General features: G+C 35.7%; 2 protein-coding genes across 2 annotated transcripts; both read left to right on the top strand.

The window, feature by feature from the left end:
* The first annotated feature begins 499 nt into the window (after positions 1–499).
* Positions 500–1,274, top strand: LOC106385759 (chaperone protein dnaJ 11, chloroplastic). Its single transcript, XM_013825660.3, has one exon. It carries the CDS (start codon positions 616–618, stop codon positions 1,099–1,101), a length of 486 nt encoding a protein of 161 aa, XP_013681114.1. The 5' UTR covers positions 500–615; the 3' UTR covers positions 1,102–1,274.
* Positions 1,275–8,356: 7,082 nt separating this feature from the next.
* BNACNNG70720D lies at positions 8,357–12,251 on the top strand. Its single transcript, XM_048753020.1, has 2 exons — positions 8,357–9,543; positions 9,643–12,251. The coding sequence occupies exon 2, from the start codon at positions 11,825–11,827 to the stop codon at positions 12,029–12,031; it is 207 nt and encodes a 68-aa protein (XP_048608977.1). The 5' UTR covers positions 8,357–9,543; positions 9,643–11,824; the 3' UTR covers positions 12,032–12,251.
* The last annotated feature ends 99 nt before the right edge of the window (positions 12,252–12,350 follow it).

Raw genomic sequence — 12,350 nt, 5'->3', positions numbered from 1 at the left:
GTACTGGAGATAACATTTTTTAAATATATTATAGTACTTTACAAACACTAATTTCACATTTAAATTAATGGTTAGAAACTTAGGTTGATTGTTCAAAAACTACATCCTTTAATTTTAAAATCCGATTAAAATTTCACAAAACATGTATAAACAAAGAATAATTATTCTCTTTTTTTTTAAACACTTTTTTTTTGAAACACAGAATAATTATTCTCTAATTATGATAATACGAATAATAAAAATATATGTTCCAAAAAAAAAAAATGGTATACAGCTCTATCTGAGTATCATTTCAATCTTACTGAAGCTGAGCCGAGCCGATAAAGAGATTCTAGAAGGCCAATCTTTTGAACTGGATGACACGTCATCACCATCGAAGTCGAATAAAAGTAAATACTCATATAATATTATTATTTAGCAATTAAAGTATTAGGAAAATAATGAATATTCTAAATTACCAAAACTTTTGGACTCTATAAATAGTGGTTATTTCTCAATCCATCTCCTCTTATTACTGATACTTATCTTCTGCTTCTCAGAGGAACTCTCTCTGCTTAATCCAATCTTAACGCGTTCTTTCGAATTTGCCCCTCCAATTTTAATTTAATTACGTAAATGTCCGGAACTCTAATCTACTCTGCCGTTAACTCCCTTCGATCCTCGCCGGGAAATAGCCTTCGTCAACCGAAGCCAACCAGACTCCACAACGGAAACGCGCGGTTTCCCACCGGAGCTACGTCGTTTAGAGCTTCGGCAGCGCAGACTCTCAACGCCGAGCCAGCCGTAACGGAATCCGTTCGCCGGCGAGCGTCGAGCCTCTACGAACTGCTGAGAGTCGACGAAACGGCGTCGTTGACGGAGATTAAGACGGCGTATCGGAGCTTAGCTAAGGTTCACCATCCTGATGCGTCGTCGGAATCGGACGGACGAGATTTCATGGAGATCCACAAAGCTTACGCGACGCTGGCGGATCCGACGACCAGAGCGATCTACGATTCGACGCTGGGAGCACGAGGGAGGCGAATGCACGCTGGAGCTACGGGTCGGACGAGTCGGGTTTACCCAATGACCCGGAGATGGGAGACGGATCAGTGTTGGTAGTTTAGTCTTTAGGTTTCCGATTACTTTTTTTTACTCTATTTCCCCCTTTCATTATTTTTTTTAACTAAGGGGTAAATAAGTTTTTACCAGCCTTTTTTTTTTTTTTAACTTAAAGAAGGTAACAATGTGTCACAGATGGTTAATGAATAGAGAGATGTACATTTTTACTGATCTACAACAAAATCAAAAAGTGAAAACAGAAACAAAATGAATTTTTAGTTCACAGTTTATGCATACCTTTGGAATTGTAGTTACTTGTATTCAGTTTATCAGTCCCAGTGCTGTAAGCTTTCTAATTAACAATTTTCATAGATCTAATATTCGGAATCTCGTTTTATGAATCTCCTCTTTTAAACTCGATCTTTAGAGATATTATGCTCTTGCATTCTATAATAATGCATTTCACAATGGAATATTTAAGAGAAATTGCATCCCCTTCCCTATGCACACATAACCATCATATTTGCAAAAATGAAAAACTCACTTTTATGCTGAGCTGTTTTTCTTTAATAGCCATTATACCCCTATTCATTTGAAGCAAAACCTATTATCTCTTTCTTCCTACTTTCCGTGTATCTTTTATCTTTTATTTTTACTGATATTTTATTTTTATGTTTTTTTGTCTATCGACATCCTTCTCTCTTCTCTATACGAAATTCATTTTATACCCAAAATCCAAGCTTTCATCTTCAGAAAAATCGCTCAATCGGTCTCAACTGGTTTTTGTAAGTTCACAGTTCGTCTTTAGTTTATTCTTTGACAGAAAAAGAAAATGCTTTTTCTTTTCTTTTTTGTTTCATCCAATCTTTTTAAAAATTTTATACTCTCGGTTTTTTCTCCTTGTGCGTTTCGTGGAATCAAGCCTCGCCGTCGTGCTCATCCTTGCCGTCGCCATCAAGCTCTAGGTCCAGCAAAGAGAAAGGTTGACCTCTCCAATAGTGACATTAAATGTTTTTGCACGACAGGTCTCTGACGTTCTGGTTCTTTTCAATTTGACCCCAAACATTTTAGATTTACAGAAACATCCTAGCGAATCAATCCCAAATCTTTAAGTCTTACGATCTAGCCCTTCTTGTATTTTCACAATAGTACCTCGTTTCTTGATGTCTTTCAAATTGGCCACAACATTAATTACTCAATATATCTTTTGTTTTGGGTTTGTAGTGTTAGCCGGCCATTAATTAGTGTAGATTACCGGCTAACTATAACAATGTCAAGATACTTAATACATATTACCGGGTAACTATAACAAAAGAAGTCAAGTAAAATCTTAACCGGCTAAACAAACTATTTGATCATATGTATTGTGATTTGTTAATGAGTTAATTATATGTTTAGCCGAACATGTAAATCTAATCATATGTTTTGTGATTTATTAGAGAGTTAATTTTTTGTTTAGCCGAATTGATACATAATAACAACCATCATCTGATCAAATAGCCGGTAAATATAAATTATATACCAGCTAAAATTTAAAGTACTCGGGTAAATTAGAATATAACAATGTGAATTTAAAAATGATAGGTATAAGCTATTTGTATAGCTGGTCACTGTTCGCCTTGTTTACAGCATCTCAATTACTCCTTCACGCGAACCATCGCCGCTGCTAACTCCGGTTTCTAAAACCTTGCAAAGTTGGCCACCACCAACACAGTATCCGTAATCTTCTGGTGGTGTACCGTCGCTGCGTCAGAGCTCTATCTTCTGTTTCATCACCACTTTACCATGAATCGCAGCTTGTATCTCTTGGCTCAAATCAGAGCTCCAAAACAGGTCTTTTAATTAGATATCTATTACCAAAGGTTGTTCTTTTATCCCTCTGTGGTCTCATCCTCTCTCTCAAGGCGTATGAAGTACTAATTAAAGGATAAAGTAGCAGAGGTAGATGTTTTTTTGTTTCTCTCTCCTGAAAACCTTCATACGTAAAAAAGAAAAAGGGTATAGGGTCACTACAATCTTTTCTCGTAGATAAAATATGAGCTTTATGTTTGGGCCATCAGTTTTTCCATTTTTGCAAATTATTTGATATTTATCTATTTTGTGTGCAAATGGCTCAATATTTAATAAATTTTTGGGGAACCTTTTACTACAGTCAAACTCCAAACACTGGCTTGGTTTTTTACGTACAGATATACTTGAGTACAACCAGATTTAAATTTTTAAAGAAAAAAATGAAATACAAAAAACAGAAATGAAAAGATAAATAAAAATCTATAATATAACGAGGAAGTTCCTTCTTTCCTGAGGCGACACGTTAGCATTTTGGTGGATCCCACTTTTAAAAAATGTGAAAAAATGTCAAGTCTATGGCTCGAACCTGGGTTATTGAGATATAAACACCAACATTTATACCGCTAAACTAAAGGATATTTTGTACATTGATTGCCGAAACTAATATATATTTATGAAGGTCAGAAACCTTTTCTTCTTCGGTTTTCTCTGTGGGCCGGGCCTACAAGTGTATTATGAGTTTCATTTTTAAATGAGGTTCATCACGTTATATGAAAAAACAACAATTATAGTTTTTCCATATTGTAAATTGTCTTCGTTTAACATGAGTTAGGGTTCTTTTCATCATTGTCTCAGACAAGTCTGAGTTACAGAGTTGCGCCGTGTGTCTGTTCGTAATCTATTTTTTCACCGGTGAACTCTTCATCTCCCCATCTTAAATCGTTTGATCTTAAATGTTCTTGATTTGTAGCCTTTCTGTAAACCCTATATATATGATTCTCTTCTTTGATGAACCCAATCTGCATCTCCACAAAACTCATTGATTCCTCTTAGCTTTAACGATCTTCTAGAAAATGTCTCACTGCCTCTCCAGTTCCTCAAACCGGGGTTTCCGGCATCCGTCACTCAACCTTCGAGCCTCTCCGTGTTGGTCGTAGTAGTCAGAGCATACCCTCTAACCTCCTCACTTATGGGATTCCCTGAACTTCAAGAAAAACAGTGAGTTTATGGGAATCACGGTTCTCTTTCTTGATGAAAAGGTAAGTTAATCTTCGATTTATCACACTTATTTAGTATAATTGTTTTTAATTGATTTCCTGATTATTTGTTAAATAATATTATTTGCAGATTCCGTGATTCATGGGTTTATTCCCGCCGGACGTGCTAATCATTACATGCCATCTTTGAAAGCCGGTTCCATTGTGAAAGTCGATGGTTTTGAGGTTGTTAGGTGCTCAAGCATGTACAAGATAATTGATCATCCATTTCTCATTCGTTTCATCTCACCAACTATTATTGATAAAGTCATCACGGGTGCTCCTGAGATCAATCTCCAATCATAATTAGACCGTTTGACAATTTCCAAGTGATTGCGAACACAAACCTAGAACTCCCAGGTATATTATCATATTGCATCTGGGTTTATAATATGTTTCGTTATCATAACTGATATTTAAACTCCCAGATGTGGTTGGGCAAATCCGTTATGTCCAAAGCTCTGACCTTAGCAAAGAAACAACTCGAGTCGTTATCTGTCTCCTCATTGATCCGTAAGAAACAATCAACACACAATTCTCTTTATATTATTATCTATATTGTGCTAACATCAATAATCAAAAATATTTCCTACCCAAATTCTGTGGTCGTCGATTTATCTCTCTTACTTATCAAACTAATTTTACACAAACTTTTATTTTACAGTTTAAAAGAAACCACAACAACCCAAACAATCAAAACCCCAAAAACTAGAATTCCAAAAAAAGACGAATCATTAATGATCATCTCTTTTTTTTTGTCTAATCTTAGAAATAAACTTCAAAACAAATATACCAAACCAATCACCTCAACTAAAACATTGAGTCAGCTAAACAAATACAAACTACACGGCCAGCTATTTAACAATTTACAAACTTACTTTCGCAACGACACATACATCAATTCAGCTAAACAAATACAAACTACACGGCCAGCTATTTAACAATTTACAAACTTACTTTCACAACAAAGAAGAAGAAGACGACAACCAAGATCAGTGAAATTACCTAAACAAAAAAAGCAGAGTAAGTTATGAACTCTGATAAATACAACTAACAATGATTTTTGTTTACATATTACCCATCAAATAAAAGATAAATAAACACAACCACAACATGAGATACAAGAGACAATCCCGACAGACACAAGGCGGCAACAACTTCTCCACCTGCTCACTCCTCTTGTCTTATAAAAATAGCTTACATGCTCAATGTCAACATGCCAATGCTATTGTCTTCTTATGAGAAATACATATATTCGTTTAAAACTCATTAAAGCCCAAATACTCAGAACTGTCAATCATTTTATAGTTATTTCTATATGTCTTCATGTATTTGTTTTAAAGGTCCGGTAAGAGTAACAAGTTTAAAAATAAAATAAAAACATATAACAAACATAATAAGGATAATAAAAATTATTACTTAATACACACAACTTACATAACTAAACTGGAGAAAAATATTCAGAAACAAAAGGTACTCTCAACAACTTTAGTATAATTTATGTACTCTTAACACTACAAGAAACAAATTAAAAAGACTAACAAACAATAAGTCTCAGTGACACAGCAAATAACAACACGAACTATATCAATCACATTACTAACACAATTTAGTCCTTCATAAATGAAGAACAATGCATACACAGTTCATCATCACAACTCTAACCATATAACAATTAAAAAAACTTGAAAAATAACTTAAAACGCAAATTCACAACTACAATAACCCTATCAAATATTGAGATGAAACAAGAACTTTGTTCAGCGCGGGGGAAATGCCCCTAGTTAAATAAAAGAGGAGAGACTAACAAGACGAGAGATTAGTGTTGTTCGTTTGGCTGCCGCAGGTACCTGCGGCTGCGGCCATTTTTCTCAAAAATCTTGTTCGTTTGATTGACGCAGATACTTGCGTCTAACCGCCGCGTAGGAGACCTGCGTTTGACGGTCGCGACATAAGTTATGCGTTTACTTAACATGTTTACAATTTTATCTTTAACTTAATTTATTATTACAAAAACCTAATCTAATTGACGCAGTCGTAGCTCCTTCTCCCATCAACGCAGTCTTCCTTAAGCTCTCCTCATCTCTCGGTCTCCATCTCTCTCCATCACGAGCCTTCTATCCATCTCAAGCTCTCTCTCTATCTCGACCTCTCTCTCCATCTCTCTGCTACGAGTTCTCTCTCCATCTGCAAGTGTGAGATGACTTGATGGTTGAATGCGAGGATCAGTTGGTAGTTTAAGTCTTTAGGTTTCCGATGACATTTTTTAACTTAATTTCCCACTTTCATTATTTTTTTTAACTAAGCGGTAAATAAGTTTCTTTTTACCTCAGATAGCTAATGAATAGAGATACGTACATTTTTTTTAAGTATTCTAAGTATAGTCATAATAATCTTTTTAACTGACTCAAAATCATCTAAAATTTCATGGAAATCAAATCATTTCATACTATCTCAAATACATAATTCAATACATTGGTCTTTGCTAATGTTCTAGGAGAAATTGCTTAAAATACTATGAGTTAGTATTGTTTACATCAAAAATACATTCAATCAAAAATATTTAATATTTGGATTAATGATTTAGTGAATATTGTTTAAGGTTTAGTAATAGGGGATGAAGTTGAGTTCATAAACTTTCATAAATGTTTGATAAACTATTCGTAAACATTTACAATAATTTAAAAAGTTAATTTATTTTGATCGTAAATTTAAATTATTTATATAGGTAAATTTAAAAAAAAGATATCAAAGTTGTGGTAAAATTGAAAATTTTTCTTCTAATACTAGAATTCTACCCTTTATGAGTATGCATCTACCCTTTTAATCTTGATTTAGAGATATCTAATTTATGAGAATATATTAGTATGCATCTCCCCTTTTAATCTTGATTTAGAGATATTATGTTTTTGTATTCTATAATTATGCATTTCACAATGGAATATTTAATATATTTTTTCAGTCTAACTCCAAACATTGGCTTGTTGTTTTTCTCCTACGATATTCTTGAGATACAACCAGATTTTACATTTAAAAGAAAGGCTCATTTAGGTGAATATACAAAACGTATACGGTAATTAGATAGTCATGCAGATTTTAAAAGTATTTGCAAATGTGGGTATTTGTTGAGGGTTTAGTGACCATTCTATCCAGTACGTTTGAGATGCATAGATATTCCCTATGTAAAATCAGATTTCTTCCGAAACTCTCTCTAGATCAGGGAAGACAAACTCCCTTCCCGAGGACTGACTTGCAGTTTCGTGACGGCGTCTCCGTCGAGCCACCAGAGCAAAGAGTTTTCCTAGGGGTCCTTCGTACATAAGACCCAACCGAAACGCGAGGGGGAGAGGGAATATCACCTATCACCTATCACCTATCACCGGCGAGAACCATTCCGTCACATTGATCGGTATCCGGGAGGAGAAGGTCACCACGAACGCCGGCTAGATACCGGACAGTGGCAGTTTCCTCCACCCTCGGTGATTAGACGATGAAAAAGTTGAGAGAATTCTAGATCTGGCGCGTGTTGTGCATTTGCTGCTCAAAGGCTTATACCAACCTTTTAAGACATCAATTTCTTCTACTAGATCTTCAAGAAACTTAACGATTCGGAAGCAACCATTTTGATTTCGATAATAAACTTGATTGTAGAGAACTGAGAAACTGAGAAAGAGATAAAATATATTGAAACAAGAGATACGTTCAATGGATGCTTTTGGTTTTTGCATTAACTGAAAGTATTGTAGGTTGTGATTTCAAAGAATGTCATTATTATTACGGAAGGTGTTTGTGTGAATAGCAAAAGGTTGTATCCGTGATGTGAGGTTGAATAGGGTTAGTTTCGGTATTAATAAACGATACACTGTGCCATATCTATCTTATATAATAAAGGAGAGTTGAGTCTCTCATTAACCTGCCACCTCATCTTTGAGCATTGGGCAAAAGAGGACACCTGGCAAGCCGAAAGTAGCAGCTCTTTGCGTGTTTTTTTTCTTCTTATGGTATTTGGGTTTGACGGCCCATTTTAAAATTGGCTTCGTTAACTCCTAATTGGAAAGTCAATCATCTGATTCCCGTCTTGGCTCGCTCCACCTCCCATCGTCGCTGCTGTAACGCATGCCCTAAATAGCACCTCCCAAAACCGCCATTGTTAGTAGGATTGTAATTAAGTTCACAGTGCCGAACAAAATAAAGGTATGCAAGGATGATGGAAAGTCGTTTCTTACTCCTCTTTTTCAAAGTTTCCTATCTATTTATCTACGTTTCTTCTCTGATCATCTCACGATGTTCCGTTTTCATAGTTTCCGTATCCGTAAGCTATGCGTTTGATCAAGATCTCGAATTAGTATGTTTTTTTCTTTTCTTCTTGCTTTCAATTATTGTAAGACTTTTGCGGGTTAGTGTTTTGAATGGGCAAAGTGTGGATCTTAGGAATTGTTTTATGTGGGATGAGTACTTATATATCTGGTTGTGTTTAAGAAGTGATCTGATGTTTTGGATTTTTGGATTTTTCACTAAGGAGTATGCGTCAGTGGTGAAGCCGAAAGAACAAGTTCTAGCGGGGAGGATGCATCATCTGACCCCGGAGATCATTGAGTCTTGGAAGAAGAAGCTGTATGAAGCAAAAGTGAGCGTGTTGAACTTCAAGGAGTTTCAAGAAGCTCCTATGATCTCAGATTGAATGGATCAAACAGTGTCAGTCTTAACCCCAAACATGCCCTTTTTTGTCATAACCTTAAACATGTTTTTATAGTTTTGATCTGCGGTTTGTTCTGACATAACTGGCTGCAGGAACTACAGGATAACTGGCCGCAAAACGCTTTACCCGCACAACGAGTGTTCGTAGATGTTGCATAGGCTATCTCAAAATTCGAACTTATGACAGTTTGTGCAAGACCGCTTAGGTATGTTTAGAATCGTATCTGGTATGTAAAAGAAGTTCCCTTCGGGTTTATATGAAAAGTCGTGCTAATTAGTTTGGCTTCCATGAAGTTAGTGGGAAAATGCAAGGAAACAACTACCAGAGGATATCAGAGTTGCTGAGATGAGTATGAATGATTCTTGGTTCTTCGAATCTGGACCAACTGTAAGTTCTTTATCTTCCACATAGCATCTTACTACCATCTGTTCTGAACAGTGGTTGCTTCTTTGTCTTTATTTTACAGGTTTTTAGTGGAAATGACAATTTTACTACTCTGAGCATTTCTTACATCAAAAACGCTAACCAATAGAAAACGAAAAAGAGATGACTGAGTTACATTGTTATGGCGCCACATCTATGAGCTTCTACCAACTCATCTAGAGCAGACACCTTTAGCGTCAGAATTTCATCTACGACTGAGTCCAATTTCAATCTCAAGTTGCATTGTTGCGGCGCCACACCATTGAAATGGGACTCCTTTTCTGCTTGGAATGAAGAATTACAGAATTTTCTGGTGTTAACTTTGACAAAAAGGTACTCAACAATGATTTATTATTATTATATTTTGGCCAGTAACACAACCAGACACCAATACACTAACAAAGTTGGTTCTGTTGTTATAAACAATAATAGGTTCATAGTGTGTATTGGTGAGAAGGACATGATGATTCTGAGCTTGTCACGAAATCTCATCATCAGATATTGTGGTCACTTCTTGGAAGGTATATAACAGCAGTTTCTCTTTCCAAGTTTATATTAATGTCTCAACTGTTACTCAGATTCATGTGTTTTTTTGTTCCCATGATTATAGTACTCAGGTTTTGCAGCGAAGCTTACCAAGTCCCAAGCCAAGCAAATCGCAGGTACTTTGTCTCATGTCTCATATATTCTTGGCTTTCTTGGAAACAAACACCTAAGTCATGCATTTACACAACATCTTCATTTGTCTCAAACACATCTGATGTGTTTCTCATTGCTAATGCTTTGTGCCAACAGATTTACCTGATGTGTTGTTCTTAGCTTTTTTTGCAGCCAGTCTGAATATGGTAAAGAAGTTATCATTGGCATTGTCGACACAGGTACGTCTGTGTATTTGTACATACATGTCATGTTGCTTCTGGTTCCTCTATCTTAGGTCTCAGTCAATTAAAAAATATTTTGATATTCCAGGAGTGTGGCAAGACATTGGGATCGGACCAGCGCCAATACGCTGGGAAGAAGGTTGTGAATTTGGAGAGGATTTCAACTACTGACACTGCAACAAAAAGCTCATAAGAGTCAAATATGGGGTTTCTTGCGGAGAACGAAAGCTTCAACAAGTCTTGAAGTAAAAAAATATATACACAAGGGATGTTTGTAACAAAGTAATAACTTCCAAAATTATTTATATATAAAAATCATATTAATCAACTTCAGCTTTGTTGAATAAATCTCCATCACATCTTGTGAATTAATACATCAAAAGGTAATATTTAAACCCAAAAAACGAACACTGATCACGAAAATCCATTAACAAACTGCCGAGAAAACATGATATTAGAAAAAGTATTCAGGCTTCCACACTACTACATACTTCAGCTCCAAATAAAGATTTGCGTAACTACACCATTCATAATATAAAACAACCTAATTAGACAAACAAGTGTTACAAAACTGTGTTGTGTTCAAGTTAAATACAATTCTCCACACCGAATAGAACACAATAGTTTTACTTAAAAACAAATACTGTACTACATATAAAATTAACCATCCAGTAACAATCCACATAGATTATGGACAGCCAAATAAACCAATACAACACCAACCCTCATCGAGCTGTATCTCAAATGATAATATATAAAAGCTACTTAAAAACACTATTAATAAAAAGAACAGTCAATTCAACAAAAAAACATTTACTCGACGTGAGTAGTCCTTAAAACAAACTGATAGAACAAGAAACCCCCACCCCCCAACATATATATGACATAGCTACGACCCGTAACCCTCATATTTTACTAGATATCAAACTTATCTTCACCGATCTTGAAGGAACTAATAGACCTCCAATCCAACTGTAGAAGAAGAAAGTGATACGTGCACTGAATGCTTCGAGAATTACAATTATGGAATTTGCTAATAATTTTGACATTTGCTAATAATTTTGGAAAATAATTGTTTTCCATAGCTCGAAAATATATTCTTTCTCACAACGTCATACACACATATTAAAATAGATCAAATGCATCATTTCTATACTACTACCACTAACCTTTATCAAATGGATCAAACAAACCCTCTTCAACTTATTAGATACCAAAATATACGAACCCGGCGCGTAGCGCCGGAATGCCCCTAGTTTAGGTAATAAAATTTGTTCCTATGTAAAGGAAATACAAAATAAAATAAAATAAAATAAAATAAAGCGAAACTCGTACAATATGAGTTACATTTATGTCGGGGCTGGTGGTGTAGATTAGGACTTATAACTAAAATAATAGGCCATGTAATCTTGAATCGTTAATGGGCCTACACGCTTAGCCCAGTAGAGACTCATAGTCAACTAGCTAATGATAGAGCAAGGAAACCGTTGTCAAAATAACTGTTAGGAATTGGATTAGCTTTAAAAGGCAAGAAATAGGTGCAACGTCCACACGCACAATCTCTCCTTTTCATCTCCCACTACATTTATCCTCTCTTTCTCTCTGTCTCCACGTTTCTCGCCAACAAACAAACTCTCTCTTTCTGATCTTATATTATTAACCTAAACCGAAGACGAATCTCTGAATCTCCTGCGACAAAGCGGAAGAGAATCGGAGGAAGAAGAACAAAGAAGATGTGTTGTGGACGTGTTTGCATGCTGTGCACGTGTTTGCTTTTGGTTGTGATCGCGGTTGGGGTCCTATTCGGGTTCGGAGTGTTCAAGGATGGTTTCCACAAGATCCAAGAGACCGTCCATCTCGAATGCGATCCGAGGTTCGGCTGCGGCGGGGACGTTGGGCGTCGCGGTTATGGTTTCCCAGCTCCCTCCGGTCATAACTAGCTGTCTTCTCATATTGAATTCTTTCGAACCAGCTTCATTCATTGTCTTTGAATGTGTTCGGTTCGGTCGGATTTGGATATATATCGATTTATTAGGATTTAGTTTTTTCGTTATTATTTTAAATTCTCTTCCATAATATACGTTACATTGATTCTTCTTTGTGTATTCTAATGTTTCGTAATCATCTGGTTTAGTTGTTATTATCATTGATTGTTTCTTACATTTAGATACATTTCGACTGAATTACGTTACGTAACGTCTATAATTCGTATCAGCTTTTAAGCAAAAAAAGTTTAAACCATATTCTATTTCAGATAAC

This window comes from Brassica napus, chromosome C3, assembly GCF_020379485.1.
Source record: "Brassica napus cultivar Da-Ae chromosome C3, Da-Ae, whole genome shotgun sequence".
Lineage (NCBI taxonomy): Eukaryota > Viridiplantae > Streptophyta > Magnoliopsida > Brassicales > Brassicaceae > Brassica > Brassica napus.
This window is presented reverse-complemented; position numbering and strand designations above follow the sequence as displayed.

What these genes read in the sequence shown, in the direction of transcription:
- LOC106385759 (XM_013825660.3), top strand. Translation starts at nt 616, where the DNA reads ATGTCCGGAACTCTAATCTACTCTGCCGTTAACTCCCTTCGATCCTCG.
- BNACNNG70720D (XM_048753020.1), top strand. Translation starts at nt 11,825, where the DNA reads ATGTGTTGTGGACGTGTTTGCATGCTGTGCACGTGTTTGCTTTTGGTT.